This window comes from Cuculus canorus, chromosome 2 (genome assembly GCF_017976375.1).
Source record: "Cuculus canorus isolate bCucCan1 chromosome 2, bCucCan1.pri, whole genome shotgun sequence".
Lineage (NCBI taxonomy): Eukaryota > Metazoa > Chordata > Aves > Cuculiformes > Cuculidae > Cuculus > Cuculus canorus.
In genome coordinates this window covers 48,639,588-48,659,292 of record NC_071402.1, presented here as the reverse complement: position 1 = coordinate 48,659,292, position 19,705 = coordinate 48,639,588, and the positions used below count along the sequence as shown (strand labels likewise).

General features: G+C 40.6%; 1 protein-coding gene across 1 annotated transcript in view; it reads left to right on the top strand.

The window, feature by feature from the left end:
* The window catches only part of TAF4B (TATA-box binding protein associated factor 4b), a 73,068-nt gene extending 55,639 nt beyond the window's left edge, over nt 1-17,429 (top strand). Inside the window, exons 14-15 of the mRNA XM_054059010.1 lie at nt 4,501-4,620; nt 15,682-17,429. Of these exons, the coding sequence (XP_053914985.1) occupies nt 4,501-4,620; nt 15,682-15,849 (288 nt within the window). The 3' untranslated portion in view covers nt 15,850-17,429. The remainder of the gene's footprint in view (nt 1-4,500; nt 4,621-15,681) is intronic.
* Nucleotides 17,430-19,705: the final 2,276 nt, after the last annotated feature.

Below are 19,705 nucleotides of genomic sequence, written 5' to 3'. Positions count from 1 at the left end.
CTGTGCTGCAAATGCCATTTCACTGTAAGGCAGGACTTTAAAACATACCTTACTTCTTGATTTGTGCTGCAGGTCAGATTAACTAAAATGGTTATTGTGTCACCCTAGAGATTCCTGCTTGCTGCAAGACCAGACTGTAAACTCTATTTTTATTATTAAAAAGGCCAGCAGCAACAAAGACTATTTTACAAGTTCTGAGACGTTTTCATAGCAATTTGATCTTTACACACAGGCTTTTAGAACTTTGTACTGCTATTCTTAGCATATGTAAAAATCAGAAAGGGGGGAGAAGGATTATGAACATTCATTTGCCTCCTGCCCAGAGACTGTCCCCTCTCGATGCCTTTCTTGAGGAGTGAATTTTGATCAGAATATGTTGGATTTGTGTTGTGGAACAGCAGCATGTTTCAGCAGATGGAGTAGGTCAGGTTGAAGGGAAACCTCCTAGTTTGTGGGTCTGAGATATGGTGCAGATTCCCTCTGCTCCCTTTGAATTGCCATTATAACACCTTTATCTTGAAAAGGTGAGTTTTGGTTTTTTTTTTTCCTCTTAAAGATACAAATCTGTGTATGACAATTCCTGTTTGTATCGGATTTTAGTCGGAGACACCAACGTAAGTAAAATGGGCCCCTACAAAGGAAACAATACTAGGTGCAGCTTCTCTGTTATATTTTAATTATTTATGCTACTTTTACTAACTTTCACTTGCTACATTCATCTTTCTGTCTTAACTTGTGTGCTGCAATGCTATCTGTTAAAGATTTCACTCAACATAGTTGCCTCTTGCTCTTTAGGAATCTTGTTTAGGAAAACCCAGCAGTAATTAGCTAGCCAGTATCCTCAGATATCCCTTGATGTTAACTGCCTGTCTTCCCCTTATCCTGTGCTTTTAGCTGCTTACACAATGTTTGGACACTTAGTCTCGCATGTTTTAGTGGAACAAAACTTTATGAAAAAATGATTTTGCTGGCTTTGGCAGAGTAACTTGGATGCCTGCCCATATCGCTTAATGGGGATCTGTTGAGTCCATTATGGAGATTGTGTTTAAATTCATTTGTCTTAATTATGTTCTCAGAAAAATCCCCAAGATGCCTAGAATGCAACAAGACTATGATTTCTTTTTCCTTTTTTTCTGTGAAACCCTGATGAGATTCTGCCCGATTAGAAAAAAATCGTTTGACTGGTTATGAGGTAGAAAATGTATTGCGGAGAATAGATGATGGTAGTGACATGTTTCCAGTGTTGTCTTGGGAATTGTGTGGTCAAAGATGCATCAATTCTCTTTCTAGAAAGGGCATCTTTTTTGTACTGTCCACTAAGTGTAATCTTGTGCTTTGTATCAGTGGGTTTTCTGCCGGCACTGCCTGCAGGACGTGTCAAACAGCACATTGTGTCAGCTTGAATAGTCTGGGGTGGTCAGAGCAGCATCCAGGTAGTCCACCAAGGGGCACTCAACACACCCAGTTCCCTCTACCCTGTGCTGATGCCAACCCAAAGCCCCGTCAGTATTTAATTCATCACTCATGTCCTCAGGCTTTACCATGGCTACCTATCAGCATCAGCTGTAAAAAGCAGAGAGGGTTTTCTTTCAGTGCTGCTTCAAGCCAATAACCAAATGTTCAGCAAACGCCTATTTTTGATGTCTGACTGCAGTGAAGCTCCTTTGCATATGTTCTGTAGGGCTGAGAGAGAGGGGGCATTTATTTTCTAATGACCCCCAGGGTTGGAAACACAAGGTTAGGCTAATAAAGATGCTTTTTTTTTTGTGGTTTTGGATGGGGGGGGTTTTTTGGTTTTTTGGGGGTTTTTTCAGTTAAATGTGTTTAAAAGCTCTTTTCACTTTAAGGGTAACAATTCTTAAAAGTAAAGCAAATGGTCTTTCCCCTTCTGGTTTTGTTTGCTACTGGAGCCTTTTGGGACTTTAATCTGCTCCCAGAGGGATGTCATGCACATGGCATGTTTTAAGGCCTCTTCTCATGGCAAGAAAACTGTGGTACATGTGTGAGAACACCATGATAACTGAACTACATTGTTAGCAGGAAGATATACTTCTACAGGGATGCTCTGAGGCTGCCTGTAATTGAAGGTGGCTCCAGGTGTTCAAGGCTTGAGCAGCTGGGCTGCAAGTCAGCAAGTGCCTCTGCCAAAGCATCTCAGCATTTTATTGTTCCTGACTAATCCAGGAAGCGATGGTGTCACATAAAATAGTTTCTAAGCTTCAGTGTTTCAGACTTTGTCAAGTTACTTTTTGAGCTTTAGTCTTATTTCCCCATGTTCCTGATTGTTTGCGGTGTGTTGCTGAATATAAATACATTTAAGGTTGAAATTAGAAGGAAGTTGATTCTAAACAACTTACGTAAGTAGGCCAGCTGGAGGTTGTGTCAGACAATTGCAGAACTGTAGTTTTCCAGTTTAAAGGACATAAAACCTTAATGTCTAAAATATTCTTGAAAGTAACATTATACACTTTGAAAAAGACAAACAAAAAGCCCTGCATTCAGATCTGAAGTAATTTTTACACTCCACACAAAAGCAAGAATAGTCTATGTGGTAGGTGAATGAAGGTATCCAGTGTTGTAGAATTACTACTTCATCTCTGTAAGGAAAAGCCCACATAGTGGGATCAAAGCTGACTTGTAAATGGTGCTGTTTTCCTAACAGAACCATTTGTCTTAAAACAAAAAAAAAAACACCAAAAAAACCCAACACCACCAAAACTCCATATTTGTCAGTCTTGCCTTCCCCCTTTTCTGTGGAAAAGTCTTGAGCGTGTATGTAGTTTGACCCTTAGAGAGCAAGATGTCAGTTTAGGAACCTAGCACTGAAATACTGTTTTTCTTCAAGAAAAATCTTCTGCTTTACTTTAGATCTTCTACTGATCTAAAGTAAAATAGACTTGCTGTAGTCCTGTGTGCCCCCCCCAAAAAAAATGGAAAAAAAAAAAACTCCAACAAAACAACCGAAAAGCTATGAAGACTGAAGAACCAAAAAAAAGAAAAAAAACAATCCCCCAAAACCCAACTGAAACAAAAAAATTAAATGCTTGACAACAAGAAAACTAGCGTCCCCCTGCCCCTCAACTCCCATGATATGGTTTTGTTGTTTGTTTTTTTTTTTATTCTGGGTTCTTAAGTGACAGCAAGAGGGGGAGTAATGCTGTGTAGATGGTACGAGCTCAGTTCGGAACCAGCTGAATTTCTCCTCTCCAAGTGGGATCTCTGAGAGCAGAAGAGCAAGCAAAACCGTAGTGTATTGCAGGCTTAGTAAGCAAAATATCTGTACTGTCTGAATGAGGAATTCCAATTAATTTTTTTTTAAAGTGTGTCAGGTTGAGGGAAGGGAGGGGAGTTGGATGCTTTGCTGCTGTGATATGGCTGTGTTTTCTTTAAAGACTTGGGTGTGCACAAATGTAGAGAATTCCCATCCAAAGAGATTTTGTAAATCTGTTGGGGAGTAAGGAAGAGCATAGGCTAAAAAGCTGTTCTGGTTGCATGTCAGATCGTTTAAAGATTAACATCAAGCCTAGAGTTTTGTGCATAAGGACAAACTCTGCCTGAGTAAATGGAAAAGCTTCCTTCTCTGCAGACTGAGCACTCCCCTCCACCCATGCTCGAAGTTGGATAGCTAACAGGTCTGAACCACCTGAAAGTGTGGTTGCACTAGCAAAAGTGGCCAATCCGAGCTAGTAAGTCTGTTAGCACATTTGACTAGATTGATCTCCAGAGCATCCTGCATCTAGAGCTATTGAATGGAATGACGTAGTACATCCCTCAAAATGTGGAGATAAAACTTTTTTAGTTTTAATCCTCTTGGCTATGGATGTCTCTCCCATCCCAAATTTACCTAACCCGGGTAGAGGTTGTTTCTAAGGGTTTCTTTGCGTTGAACAGGTTTTTTTGTCAGTGGGTGACAATAAATCTGTGCAATATATCTCTATCTTGCTTCAGATATGCACGGAGAGTCAAATATGTACTGGAAAAATAAAGAATATTGGTGAACTGGTAATCCTGTTCAACTGGATAACAGGATATTTCAGAATGACAGTATTAACTGCTGTGTTTGGTAACACTGAAGAAATAGAGCGTCTTGTTTTTGCAGACATGAATTAAGATTTCAAATTAAGAATAGTCTGCAGAATTCAGTAACTTCAACTTTTAGTACTAATCCGGTCTCATAAATCAATTCTGATCAATATTTTCTGTTAACCAGAAAATACTGCTTCAGCAGTAAGGCACCTGGTAAGGTTGCGTTGATACCACAGTGCAGCCTCCATGAAAGGTGTTACACAACGTTATCTATAGAGCCATTAGTGTTTAAAGGCTGTAAGCAGGACTGAGTATTGCAATCTGTCAGAAGTGTCCAGAGAGATAGGAGAAGACGCTGTGAAATACATCATTTCAGTAGGACTGCAGAGCTGTCTGAAGCTGCCATGAAGAGAGCCAAGACCTTTAAGATACTTGTATATCATAATTAACGTAGGTGTTTTCTCTTTAAATTAGATGCAACAATTGGAGTTGCAGCAAATTCAACAAAGAGAAGCTGACCTTACAGCTTTGGCAGCCATTGGACCGAGGAAGAAGAGACCATTGGATTCATCAAACACTGGATCTCGGCTGGAGGTATGGAGATTACTCATATGTTGATGTGTTTCCATACTGAATAGGTTTTTTTTCCTTCCTTGTAGGAGGAAGTGAGAATTCTCGTAGATAAAATGGCTGCTTATGCGTACTGTAAGAAAAGTAGTCTGTGTTAGGTACTTGAAAGAATTTTCTGGTAAATTTGATGAGGATGTTTAATTGTATTTTACAGGAAGAACTGTGGATGAGAGCTCTGTGTGTAAAGGACAATGAAATGATGGCTCAGAGGAACTTGGGGGGGTCGTGAATCTGTCATGGTCTTTCACAGCAGCTAGTTGTCGTGGCCCCTCAGTTGAAGTCATAATAGTCTTTCGGATTGCTTTTGAAATGGCTCTTGATAACTGGCTGTGGATGTTTTTTCATGCACAATGCTTAGGAATTCTTTCTAATATACTGAGAGTTCACCTTGGCTAGATCGCCCTCACCAAATCAATAAAAAAATAAAGCTAGATCATTCAGTTCCTGCAGTGAGTCAGAACACCTTTTCTGGCTCATACTGCATTTTATAAGTGCCTTGAACGTGCTTTTAACAAATCTTGGTCTGAACAAATCTCTTAATGTTGTGCTGGAGGTTAGCTGTTTCTGGGACCTGGGAAGTTTACAGGGCTGCAGAAGTCCTTTCCAAGGAGATGGACAACCCACTTCAGTTTAGTGGCCATCTTGACTGGAGACGGGTGAAGAGTGTTGCAGGCTGTCATTGAAGTGCTGTTTCTGGTTTTGCCCCTCTTTCTCATGAAGCCTCAGTGTTGCTAAAGGGAATGGCTGGTTGGCTTGTGACCCACAAACACAGTGAACAGAAGAAAAATAACTCCTATGGAAGAAGCAGTGGTAAAATTGTCCTTTCTGATAATTCTTAAGTCTTTCCCATTCTTGTGGCCTAGGAAGCTTAAGTAGGTGCTAGAATTAAAAATAGTCCAGTGTTTTTGCATGCTGGAGTCTGAAAGGACCTCATATAAAGCTCAGTTATTTGCAGTGTAACTGAGACAGGGGTGGCATCTGTCCTCTGGGCTTTCCCTCGGCCTGTACTGTGACAAAAGACCTCTCCAAGGAGGGGAGATAGACTTGTTTCTCTGGTATGTTTTTTTGGTTTTCTGATGTGGAGACACAATTTGCTCCTTGAATGCCTCATGTTTACCACAGGTGAAGTGAAGGAATCTGTACCTAAACAAGCTGCAGAAAGCATTCCCAGCTTTTGAGTAGCTATTCTTCACTTCTTTGAAGTTTTTAATGCACTTTCACATGAAGCTGAAGGTATTTTTTTTTTTATAATACCACTGGAAAAACTTGAAAAAATGAGCTAGCACAAGAACACTTTTCCCCATCCTTTTCCCTGAAGCTTCTATCGAGTAACTATTCCTGTTCTTCTTAGTGGTTTTCTGTAATTATTGCCAGATTTGTTTCTGAATATTTAACAAGTCTGCCTGTTAGGTACTTTTCAGTTATTTCTCACTGTCTGCAGTGTCTGCTTTATTAAAAGCTTCATGAGATTGTGCCAAAGTGAGACAGATCACAGTGTTGCTGTTGAAAGGTGCTGATCCATTATTTACATTGCTGGTTTAACAGAACGTGAATGCAATGTGCCTAAAATTGACCATAAACCTTCATAGTGTTTCATTGTCAATTTACCTACTTTATTTTAAGGGGCTTCTCATCTAGATTGCTTTACTAGACTGAGTTGTAAGGGTAGTAGATGACTGTAACCCTGCCGGTGAAACTACTTTCCTCTCATGCAGTCTTGCATTCCAGTGCTTGATATTTATGCTTCAAGCTACCAGAAAGCGATTCTCTGTGAACTTTTTTCTTTTTTTCTGTGAAATTATGCAGGGTAGCAAACTTAAGAAGGGTGTTTAGAGTTAGATGTTTTAGTGTCCCAGTATATCTGAGCAGGATTTCTAAAAGGCTTAAGACTTCTTGTGTAGAATAAAGAATATTTTTGAAAAACACTCTGGTTCAAGAAGCAGAACATTTGTAATACATTCATGATAACATGGCAAAACTTCCGGAGCAGTAAACAACATTCCATTCTTCAGAGTTGAAAGGAGGTCTTTGAAACTGAAAGCAAGTACAAGATGGCCTTAGGCTAATACACATTTGGGCATCTTTAAAATCATCTTTTTGGGCAACCTGTCTGAGAACGATTCAAACAGGCAGGATGTACTTTCTCATTTCAGATTGCAAATACAGACAGCTTTACTTTCAAATAATCTTAAGTGTCAGAACTTCTGACTATGCAATGGCAAGGAGTAAATTGAACATAATACTCCTGTGACCTCTTTTTTTTTTAGAGTCTAATACCTTGGTAGACACCTATGATAGTTATTCCTGAAATTGAATGGTCCTTTGACAGTATTGAATGAAATCACTGATGCTAACTGCATTTTTTTTTTTTTAACTAGGACTTCACCTTTCCTTGGATAACGTTCTTTGTACAATGTTTGCATCTCTTAAGTCCATGTGAGAGTAGAGTTGCCCCCGTTCAGCTTCTTTTTATCCTTGCCTACTGTAATAATTAAAGGAAAGGAATTGTTTCAAACCATTATTGATGTAAACTGAAGCTCTAAGGTATTTGGGGTGACAGGGACAAAATAATCAGCTACAGTGTGCATTAAAAAAGTGAAACTCTGTAAGCAGATCTGTTACGGATTTGCTTTTGTTTATTCAGTTCCAAATTGTAATGGGCTCTGGAAGAGTGCAGCTCAGCAGACTGGGTTAGTATGGATCTGCAACCTTCTGTTGTAATAACAGTAAATGTGAAGGGCTAAGAATAGCATTTTGTTGGTGTACTGTGTTTCCTTTCTCTGTAAATGGTTATCTGTTTGATTGGGATGATTCTTCAGCCATAGCTATCTGCTTCCTCCATACTTTGCCACCTGGATTTGCACCTCTTCTGGAAGGTCTTCCCCAAGGTAGTTGAATACCACATTCATCCTATGTCGATCTCTGAAATTCTACTTTTTTTATTTCATCTTTTAAGGATACCTATTACAGATAACTTTAATCCAAGAACTGGGACATGTGGTGACACGAGCATGTGCTTTACAGCTAGAAGCATGCTTACCAGTAGCCACATCACTTTAAAATGTGATAGGTAGCAAATAAAGAGGTTCTTGCCCAGAGAAATCTTGTCAGCTAATTGGATCTAAAAGCAACATAAAAAGGGTAAATTATATCCTGCCATGATTACTGCCTATGTATTGCTAAACTTGAAATAGCAGTAGGGGCAAATCCACGGAGATCATGGAATGAAAAAATAAAGCTAAGGATCTAGGCTTTGTTTAAAAAAAAAAATAAAGGAAAGAAAAGAAAAAAAGGTCTTCAGTATAATGGAAATTCTTTTCCCCTTCTGCTTGGAAACACTCATTGGGATAGTTTTGGAAGTTCTCTTCACTACAACTTAACATTTGAATGGTATTGTTCAGAAAGTAATTTGAGAAAGCTCTAGTAAGAAATTCCCTCTATTGTGGAAATGTGTTTAATTGGTGCTACTTGTATTCCAGAGGTGACAATGTCTTCATCTCTCTCATTCTTGTCCCTCTGGACAGTTCTGGATACAACAAGGGGAGGGGCCTTTGAAACACATTCATGTTTTTTCTGGTTTGTGTATTTGCTACTCATCTCTTCTTTTTGGGGCAAGGGCATGTGGTGAGCTGTAATGAATTAAAGAGTGGGAAAAATTGAAAAAAAATCATCTTGCGACGGGAGAACACTTCTAAAACAAATTAGAAAGAAGTAAACTTGAAGCAGCAGACTTATTTTATTGATTCTGTGTTCTGTTTCACAGCTTTTACTGGTTTGTAACATGCCCCATAACGTTTTCAATGCTGAGAAGTAGTAGAGGATTATTTTGGATGAAGTTTTACCGCTTTTCTGACAAAGCTATTTTGGAAACAACTTTGTCTCATTCTTACGGTAACTGGAGTCTTGCAAATTTGAAGGCCCTTGCAGGTATTTAAAGCTAGTTTCTGTGAGGAAGCAGACTGCAGTCTGCTAAGGTGTCCCGGGTCTCAGGTCATCTTTGTCCTTGAACTGAGAGCAGTATATTTGTGTGGTATATGCAGAAGGGAGGGGAAAAAAATCTAGATAAGTTTTTGAGTTAGGAGACTGTTATTCTTATGATCAGCTTCTGAACACTCTGATTGGACCATTCTGCTCTATATGGGAAAATTTACTTGGATGCCTGTACTTCTCTGTAATTTTTTGGAGTAAACTTCTTGCTTCTCATCCATTTCCTTTCTCAATGATAGCTCATAGACTGCATCACTTCCAAGTAGTTAATGTTGCCCCAAAGTGCTGTTGATGATGTGTCCTCACTTGCCTTTTTCCAGGTTGGTCACATTGACTGACACAGGTAGATCTTGTCTTTTCTTTCATTTTTTCTGATCCAATGGCAAAGGAGACTTCCTGCTTCCATATACTGCTTGTGGCTGTTCTGTCCCCACCAAGACTGGCTGCTCTGTGACTATGTGTGGATCTGACCTCGCCACCCATAGTCTATCTCTGCTGTGGAAACTCAGGCTACGGCAAGGAGCTGCTACAGAAGTAAATGATGCTGCTGTCTTCCTGGGGTCAGTGCAGAGCCATTCAAGTACTTCCTTTCTGTCAAACCTACAGCTCTGACCAACATGCATAAAATAAGGTATTTCCAGGGTGATGCGTATCTTCTAATACAGCAGTCCACAAATTAGCTTGTATTCTCCTTCTGGGGAGAAGTTTGGCAGGAGGAAATGGGAGAAATGCCTTGTTTACTACATGGATCACTGTTCCATTTTTTGTGTTGATTGTGGGTAGAGAAAGCAATCTTGTTGTCTCTTGTAGGGCAAGGTCTTTGCCACATCTGATCATTGTAAACAGAACTTAAACATACTTTTTGATTTACAGCTTAGGATGCTGGTATGCATGTTGATCAAACGTACTCCGTTTGTAGTGCATGTTTAAGCTTTGGAAATGCTCTTTACCTGGGAAGATGTAAGCTTTTAAGCAACGAGTCCTTTTCTGCAGAATGAAAGAAAACCCAAACTCTTCCAAATGTTTGGAGAAGGGAGGTGGTTTTTCCACTGTGTGGCGATGAAATTACTCTTCTTTTTTTGACATTTGCAGGAAGGATGTGTGGTAGTTGAGGATTATCTGGCTTTACACTCTTAAAAGCAGTAGCTGTAGAAGTTAGTGCCACCTTTCTGATAAGCTCTTCTGATTAGAAGTCACACTAGTGTAAATTAACTTAAGTATTGATGTTAAGGATGTGACTGTGTCTAAATGTGAATTAAAAGTGCGAGTTGGCTCTGTAGGAAATGAACGATAGGTTTGCTGCGCCCTGTATACCCGTGGGGCACAGAGAGGCTTCTGGCTGGTGTTCGGCATTGGTACATTATAGTCTGCTAAAGTATTTTCTTAAAAGCTGCAGAAAATGAATTTTAAACCAATCACTTTAAATTGGACCTATGCTACTTACATATAAGTAGGTGATGAGAGCCAGGCTACAAATATCTACTTCCACACTTGATGTTTCCCCTCTCTTTCTCTGTGTCTCTGTCTCTACCACCCTTTCCCCCAGCCCAGTTTGGGATTTAGGTCTGAAGTGATACAGAAAGGCTTGGGTTTTTTTTCTACTTTGCATATAGTTAACATATGCAGACTCTTGATTGCAGTTTCTGGTTCCTATTCAGGCTGTTGGGACAATTGAAGAGTCTACAGTGTGACCATAATACCTTTGGGGAAGAGGGGAGCTAAAAGCATTACTGCAATTATAAAATACGGCTTCAGCATATTACTTATCTGCTCCAAGACCTATCTTCAGCCCTGTCAGCTAGAGAGTTTCCATTTCAGTGCTGACTTTCCTGGCTGCTGTCAGTCTAGGCCATGCTCTTGATGTAAATTTTCTCCCATGTAAATAGGCAAAAATATTCCTGACTGCCATTCATACACTTCAGAAATACAGTTCATTGGCCCATATTGTGCCTTCTCTGTGCTAGAGATGAACTTAATTCTTCTTATGTGTGAAAGATATCTGCAATTTAAATGACTAATTGCACTGTAGCTTTAGGCTGAACGTATTGGTAATGCGCAAATGTTGATGACATGTGAAGGGTCAAGAGATTTATAATTTAGTTGACAATACATTGCTTAAAATGATGTGGCAAAGAGCCAGAAAATTTCAGCTTAATAATTGTCTATTAACTAACATGACATATTTGTATAGTATTCATTACCTCCAGGTACAGATTAAGCATCTGATGTAGCCATACGAAGTGACATGCGTACATGAATCTTGGGCATAATAGTGAATAAACTGACATTACATTTGCAGTAATTTGTTTCAATATGTAAAACATGTTGCCTACATTTGAAAGGACTTGTAAGAATGTTGCAATGAAATTTGTGTAGTTGAATGGTGTTCTCTACTATATAGATCTGACAGCTTTGTGAGGCTTCTTCGTAGGCTATAGATAATATCATTAATATACATGTTTTGGTTTCAGCTGCACAAGAAGCAGCCTGGAAATAGAGATCTAAGCTTTTCAGGCTTGATCTGCCTTAATGGTCTATAAGGTTTAAAAAAATCCAAACCAAAATAAAACCCCATCATCCAATGCCACCAACATTGTTTTTTTAAAAGCCATATTTATAGAAATACTGAGTAATGCAGCATTTTAGCGTTGTGAATGTGGGAGTACTTCTAGCAGACTGAGGCTTGTTAGAATAGGCAGCATCAGTAAACTAGCTTATCACCAAAGAAACATCAACTTCTTTTACTTTGTTTTCTCTGGCCTAAATTATGCACTTAATTGTACAAGTAAAAAATCCACAATCTGACAGGCTTTCTTCCTCCTTGCTGCTGGAGGAGACCCAGGAAAATGAGCACTCCATGGTGCATGAATGGCTTTTTAACCCTTTTATCCTCTTGTGGGAAACTAATGTGCAGGGTGCACTAGAGATCACAGACCTCTGTGTGACCACAGGTGGTAGAGCTGAGGATTGAACCTGGATGCTTTTGCTAAGTGCTTATACTACCTTCCAATACGTCTCTGCTGCACACAGCTGGAATTATTCAGTGTTTGGAGATGTCATTGAAAACTGTCTTGTGACTTTGCTTTCTTCTGCTGGTGGTGTTTTTATAATGTGCAGAAGCGCTACAATAGCAGTTTGCTTTCTCGGGATCTTAGCTGGGACTGGGATGTGTTTATGCCACACCAAAAGTTGAAGAGAGAACTCTTGGTTTGACTTTTTAACATTAGACTGACTGCTTTGCTGTCTTAAAGTGCTGCACTCGCACTTGAAAATTTTGAATGTGATTGATGTGAAGCCATTGAATTTGAGAAAGTATGCTTTGCTAGGAACAACTCCCTGAGCCTGACCTGGGCTTGGTGGGAGGGAAGGTGTCTGCTGACCCTTCTGATCTTTATACTGGGGCCTGTAGACTAGCTCTGAGCAACTTTGCCAGTGCTTGTGATTCAGGCTTCTAGATTGCCGTGCTCCAGATGGCTCTGTGACTAGGAATGAGGTGGTGATGGTAGCTCAGGTAAAGGAAGAGCCTCGTTGTGAGCTGTGGCTCCGTATCAAGTTCCCTTTCTTTTTCGAAGAGAGTTGGTATTTAATTCTCAATCCAACCACTGGAGAGAGCTCTAGAGATCTTAAAACAGGTTTCGAGAGCAACCTCTCAACAAGACTAGCTGCACAACGAGGGTGAGACTACAGCAGGCGCTCCACAATGTCTTCTGCCGAGATTGGTGAGAGTAACTGCTCTGTCGGGTGTATATAAAAGGCTCTGAGGATCAAGAAGGGGTGACTGTGCTGCTAAAAGCAGGACTGCAGCTCTTGTGGCCTCTTGGGTCTGTTTTTTAAGCCAGCTGATGGTCTCAGTACTATGAAGTGTGGTTTCCAGCGGTGCAGAGCCTTATTGCTAGAGGACCTTACCTGGCTTCCGAATGGGTCTGTCAGCTCTTGATACCCAGGTCTACTGGTAGTTACCCATCCTGGGCTGCGTGTCTCTGTTTCCCTTTTGAAAGGGACATGGGATGCTGGGGTTTCAGTGAAAGTCGGGAACTTCAGGATACCATTGATGTCTTCCAGCCTCCCGTATGGAGAAAAGGAGTGTTCCCAATTGAAAAAGAAAAAGAGAGAGAGAAAACATTGCTAGTTAAGACACTGATAACTAGATGTTGCAGAAAAAAGGATGGAGGCTGGTTGCAGTACCCTTTGTTAGAACTGGTTCTGCAGGGATGCATTTCATATTCACTTATCTATGTACTTGTCTGTGGCCTGGTTGAAATGCAGCACTTTTCACTTCCCCTTAGAAGAGGTTCACAAAGCTGTCTTAGCTTAAGCTGAAGACTGTTGCAGTGAAGAATGCCCCAAAATAGCAAGACAAGAGAAGTGCTTGTTGCCCAACTGGGAGGAGCATAATAGATACATTTGGGAGCAAGGAATGGGCTGGTGTTGTTTGAACCAGGATATTAAGATCTCAAAAGCATTGTGGAGGAGCTTGTGTGCAGGAAGGGGTGTATGAAATGTAAAGGAGAAGACTGCTGACTGCTACCTAGAGCCAGACAAGGTCAACCTGCTTCCCAAGAGGAACTTCCTGAGGAGGAGGCTCTGAGACCTGTGCAGCAGACAACCCTCTCCTAAAGTGCCCCTGTGTCCACTGGAGAGCTTGAGAGTTGGGCACTTCTTAAATAAGGTCTTGAATGACTACAGAGGCAGTTGTGAAGGTTTATTCTGATGGAGACTTAACTTCAAGTGTTTGCACTTTTGGTTCTCTAAGTCTCATAATACACAAAAAGACAGGTAATACATAAGCTTCCACTGCTTGGTCCAAAGCCCAAACCAAAGCCATGAAAAAACAATGTTTCCTTGCAATTGCAGGGGACAGTAACTTAAAGGAGTTAGTGCCCACCCCTGTCTAAATTTAGTTTGGAGCGATTTCCCCAAACCAGTCCTGGTCTGGAATGACCTAGGCTATCTGTTAGCTTCTTTATTTTAAAAGTATCACGTGCTTTGAGAGAAGGACCTTTTAACTTGAATATGTTCGGTAACTAGACAAAGAGCTTCTAGCCCCTGCAGTGCTGTGCTCAGTAGCTTTGATAAGCTGGTGTAATGCTACACGGATCTTTGAAGTATGAACTGACTGTCCTAGCAAACAAGAATGAGCTTTGGGTTTGGATGTGGTATTACAGCATAACATCTCTTTATGTCTCTGCACTGGGCATGATGGGTAAGAATTTAAGAATAAACAAATACATAACTGTCTCAAACACAAGAAGTCTGGCACTTCTGCCCTGTTGTTGCATCTTGCAGCTCCAATAGCTTCCAAAGCAGACTTGGGGATTTGTGCTGTCTGCCTCCTTTTTGTAAAGGAGTCAACAGGGTTGAGTTGGCTTTGTTTGGTCCCTTTTTAAAGGTAGGACTTCCAGTCTAATGACTGTTTAAGAGAAAATACTTTCACCTCTGTAAAGTTCTTTGAATTATAAAGGACATTGCTGCTGGGTTACTGAAAACCCTTGGGGTTTGTTTCATTTATAACATTGCCTCAGGCCTTCTGCTGCATCCTGTTGGATTGACCTCCTTTTCAACCCGTGCTGGCAGCTGCATTGCAGAGCTATCTTTTCCCTGGATCCTTCAGGGTTGTCATATGACAAACTTGAACTGTGACCCTTTTGTGTCTTACCAGGACAGCAGTGCCCTCTCTGTGCGATGTGGCCAGCAGTCTTCCCCACACACACATTTGTTCCGAGCCATTTAACAAACTGAAAGTTTCAAATGATGGCATTTCATAGTGTTTAATAGTATCGACTGTAAAGCAAATGAAATGGTGCTGAATACCCTGTATTACTGCTAGTAAGAAATACAGCTTCCATTTCTGTAATGTGCCCTGGGTTTTCTGTGGTTAGTGAGTGTTCTCTGGTGAATATCTTTATTTTTTTTAATAAATTTCAATGCTTCCTCACTAATAACAGTAGCATTCGCTGCTGTAGATAGTCCAGCACTGGTATTTGTTTCTAATATGTGGAGTTTTTAACCAGATTTCTTTAAGCAAAGTGGGCAAAGTCATTTTGCTGAAGTCTTGCAAGAGAGTATTAGGATACGAATTGATATAGTTAACACAGCATCCAAGCAACACCATCTCCAAGTGGTGTTGATGCTGGCAGGCATTGCCTTGCTGAAGTTACAGAGACTGAGCACTCGTATTTGTACAAATTGCATTCATTACCAAGAACCCTCCAGTAGTGATAAGAGACTGGCTGTGTAGCATAGATTGGCTCCAAGATAAGTAGCCAGTCTACTGTGCAGCTCATAGTAATCTTCTCCCTCCCCACCCCTAGTAATAAATCTTGGGGCATTTTGGAATGCATGGGGGTTGCTCATTCCAATAGCCTGAATGTATAACTACTAAACATTGTCATCTCTTACCAATTGTGCTTTCATAACTAAGTGAGGCAGCCAACTGAGATGGATACGCTCAGATACAGTGTTCTGAATGTGTGGATGCTTCAACTGTGTGTGTTTTCTGCTCACTTAAAGGAAAATTCACTGGTGATAGCCAGGGTAAGGGTTTCTCCTGGCCATGTTTCAAGGCCATAGCCCGCTTGTAATGATGTTTTTTCCTCAAGAAGAGATGTGAACTTCTGGAGCTTGGGTTTGCAAGTGGGAATCAAGAGTCTTGCACCACCTACGGGTCTGCGCAGGAACCATATTAGTACCTTCTTTGTAGTTAGCTTGTCCTTTTTCAGTGTAAGTGTTCACATAGTATGACTTCAGTGAAATGGCAGTTATTTATCTTACCGTAATAATATAGTTTTTTAAAAAGCATTTTTTACCAAGTTTTTTCATTGTTTTGACAGTAATAAGCCATTAACTGGCAAGTGTTTCCTTTGTTTTATAAAGTACCTGATGTGCAAGGACTTCTGGATTGCTAGTTTTCAACATGTAAAGCTGAACATCAGCAGGCTAGTTTTATGCAAGTCGGCAGTATAATCCAACCAGTTTGGTTAAAAACTTATATTTGCATGGAATTCTAATTTTTTTTTTCTCTTTCCCTCCCTTGTTTAGGATTTGAAAGGGAATGGAATTGCTCCTGGATCATCAGGTTTTAGCCTTACGAAACCGCTGCTCTGTCCAAGAATAACTCGTGTCTGTCTCAGGGACTTGATATTCTGCATGGAACAAGAGAGGGAGATGAAACATTCTCTAACCTTGTACCGTGCTCTTCTAAAGTAATTTGAATTTTACATTTCAACTTGCTGTCTACTGCCAAAGAAAACACTGAAGCATTGTTGCACTGTCTTGAAATTCCAATTTCTGGAAAATGATCCGTTGTAAGGATAATTCTTGTTTACAGATAAACATTTTTATTAAATACTTAACTTAGCACCTGTAGGGTTTTTAATAATATTTGGCTTAAACCAGTCTGTAAATCAGTGAAAACACTGAGCTGCACACACAAGCACCTGACTACCTGCTTGCATTTGACTGCCTTGCAGGCTCTGAGGGCTTGATTCGTGTCCCTAGTTTATGTATGTCGCTTGCTTTAGTACTCCAGAGTTTGCAACATCTGTCCTACATGTAGTGCCTTCTTCTAATCCAACCTCATTTAGGGAAACAGATAACACTTTAAAGGCACTGCATAGCATGGCAACTGTATTTATTAACAAACCAGCAGTCAGTCAACATGCTAATGTATTGCCTACCTGACTCAGCATCTCCTTAAACTTCCTGGGTTCAGGGTTATAACTGGATGCCTGTTTGTGGAGAGCAAAGCAAGCAAGCAAAAGGAATTAGGGGTGCTTTCCCACTTCACCTCAGTTGCCCTTCCCACTTCCCTCTGAGCAAGTGACCGAGGGGAGGTGAAAAAATTGGCCTTTCTTGTGATTTAAGTACATCAGACAGTGTAGTTAGGGCATACGTCGATGTTTGGGGAAAATTTGGAGCTACTAAACTTGACTGTAAGGAGTGAAAGAGCCTAAAAAGAAACAGTAAACAGAAGAAACAGTTTATCTTTCTGTAGATGTAAAAAACAGCATTGAAATTGAGCATAGATGTAGAAAGAAATGAACAAAAGCAACCTGTGCTGACTGAAAAAAGGGGAAACTTGAGATGTGTTGGAACTTTTCAGCTGGAGACTCTTTTAAGGAGAAAAGCAATCTTTGCAAAGCACAGGATTCACTGCTTTGTTTAGAATGTTGTTTTAATACCTTAATGTGGTTTAACAGGGAAACTTCCCAAACAGGGAAGTATTTAGACAGTTGCCTGGTTTCCATTTAGTGAAGAGGACTCTGGATTATTAAGACTGCTAGAACAGATTCAAAGATTTGCTGCTTGCTGGTAAAGGCTGCCTTGTGGTGGCAGGAAAATACTCTGGGTTGAACTTCTCCCCAGCCTCCAAACATGTTGCCTCCCATGACACAAGTGTTGTATAGCATGGCTAATTCCCAGGACCGGTGGGGAAAAGCACTGACAATATGGAATGGCTTTCTGCTGAAATTTTCTTCTTTTGAGGAACAAGCTTCCTCCAGTTATGTGGCATGGCACTTCAAAACTTGAAGCGATGATTCAAATGCCCTCCACCATCAGAACCACTGCAGATAGTTACCAAATTCACGAAGTTTTGAGTTGATTGGTTTTTGTGTTAGAACAGTAGTAAACAGATCTAGTAAACGAATGCTGTAAATTATTTATATATGTATATATAGTGGAGATATATAAGAAAAGCAGTACTTTGACTAAACTATAGTTTGCAAGATATTGATGGCATCAAGCAAAATTGTTTTGTATAATTAAATGCTTAGCTTTACTTTTTATGTAAAGTGCAGCATTTTCCATATTTGTGTGTACTGTATCTTATTGATCAGATGTTTAAAATTATTTTAAATACTGCATTAAAGCAATTATTTTATTAAAAATAATAAATTGGTAACTTTGTTCCCTACCATGAGAAATTCAACATCTGAAGCTGTCATCACCATGACTAATGCTGTGGCTCTGAGATCAAACCCCAGGTATCTGCCCGTCACAGTAATTGGCATGGTTACCCCACATGACACATTAAAAACCTTAAAATATAGGTGTTTATTGTTAAACAGAACTAGGTGACTGAGCAAAGAATTACTTGAAGGGTGTTAGGCAGGGAGAAAAAGCAGCCTTTCATTTGCCTGATTTCTTCGGTCTGTCATTACAGAAGCTGGGTGTTGTGTGATTTGGGTTTTTTCTTTTTTTCAAATAGGCTGAGGTGAGTGCTTTGTACGTGTTCTGGTAAGTAAACACAGGAACAGTCTCAGACTTCAGCAATGTGCAATGGAGGCACTGTCCTAAATTATTTTTAAAACAACTCACAATCAAGTGCAGGTTGGAGAACAAAGATGAGGATCTATGTAGTAGTCTGTCTCTTTGTCATCTTTAAAATCAATGTGATAGTTAAAATGAAAGACGTTGGAGAAAATAATTTATATATATCTATTTATCAGTTGTGACAGATGGTTCAAGTATTTTTATGGCCTGCCTACAGTGCAGATTGCTTACTTTTGTTGCAGCCACAGCGAGTCATGTCTTTCACCAGTGATTTCTCCTTGTGTCACCTCTCACCTCCCTTCCTAAGCCCAAAATTTTATCCTGTAAGGAGTAGCAGATGTTTTCAGAAAGATTTTTCAGGAGGTCCTTAGGCCTAATTTCAGACAGGGACAGATGAGGCCTTGGTGCAAAGGCTGAAAACACTTCTCTCCCTCCTCCAAGGGTTCGGTTTTCCTCTCATTCAAGCTCGACTTTTCTTCTGAAAAGAACAAGTGTCCTTTAAAGTAGCACTTTGTTGGCACTTGGGCTTTGCACGGCCACACCAGGAGTTAAACAAGAGATAAGCAGGCGTTCACTTCCCCCTCTTTTCCCCAGCCTCATTTTACATTTTGGGGAGGTTCGCTGTTCTTTCTGCAAACGCTAAAAGCCCAGTCATAGATGAAGATGAACCATGCCATTGTGTGTGCCTCTGAGTTCTTAGCATGCTTGTGTTCAAGCTTGGGGACTGAGCAACAGAGCTGTCTATGCTACTGCTGCTGTGAGGCATCTGAGGCTTATGCCAGGCAGTTCTTGCTGTCCAGATGGCCTGCTAGCCAAGTGGCCATTCCTGATGCACCAACCTGTCTGGGGAATCATCCTTGCCTTTTGAGTATTTAACCTTTAGAGAAAACAGTATCTACAGTTGAGAGGGAAAGCTGTTATTGATGATTCTTTAGTAGTATCTTAGCAGCGTAGTATGCCGTTTGTATGTTATGTGGTGACAAAAGGGGCCCTGTACTCTCTCTTGCAGCTGTTTTTTCCCTTTATTGCCATTTTAAAGTCTTGCCACTGATTCCAGCCCTTTATGCTGTCTTTGACTCCAGCTTTTCCCTTCTTCCCCTGGGAAAGACAAGCTGGAGTGCACTAACACGCCCTGCAGCTTTGTTCAAAGCTTAATGAGGAAGGTAGCAGAGGCCCATGAGATGTTGCTAGATGATTCCTTGAAGCCATTGCACTCTCTTGGACACTTTGACACAAGTAGCTTGAGGCTGCTGTTTGCATCAAGTTGTTCTAAACCCACTCTCTTGTAGGCACCTGTGTCCTGCCGTGTGAGTGCACTGTGCTCGGCAAAAATGCTGTCAGCTGTTTTCCAGGTTCATCTCTTTGCTCTGTTTTTTTGCTTTCCTCTTCATTTGTAATCACTGGGGTGAAGAAGGAAAGACTAAGGCAAACAAGCATGTCCTGAAGGAGCAGACAGTCCAAATGATTGGACTTGATGAAATGGGCTTGCTGCCAGCTACTTTTCAAATGAGGGCTGCTGGCTTTCTGAGGCCAAGTGCTGTGTACACTTCCCTCTGCACGTGGCACACATGATGCCTACACATCCTCCTGAAAGCTGGATCTAGCCCTTGTTAGCCAAAGTCCCATGGCTGGAGCCTGCAGCTCTGGAGATAAATCACAGTCTTCAGTGAATGCATTGTTCCTTTGATGAGGGCAAAATTGAGTATCAAGGCTGAAGAACTTGGCACGCTGGACCTCCCATCTCACTGTCCAACAGCTCTTCCAGGTAACTTCTTTTTAGCCTGTCTGT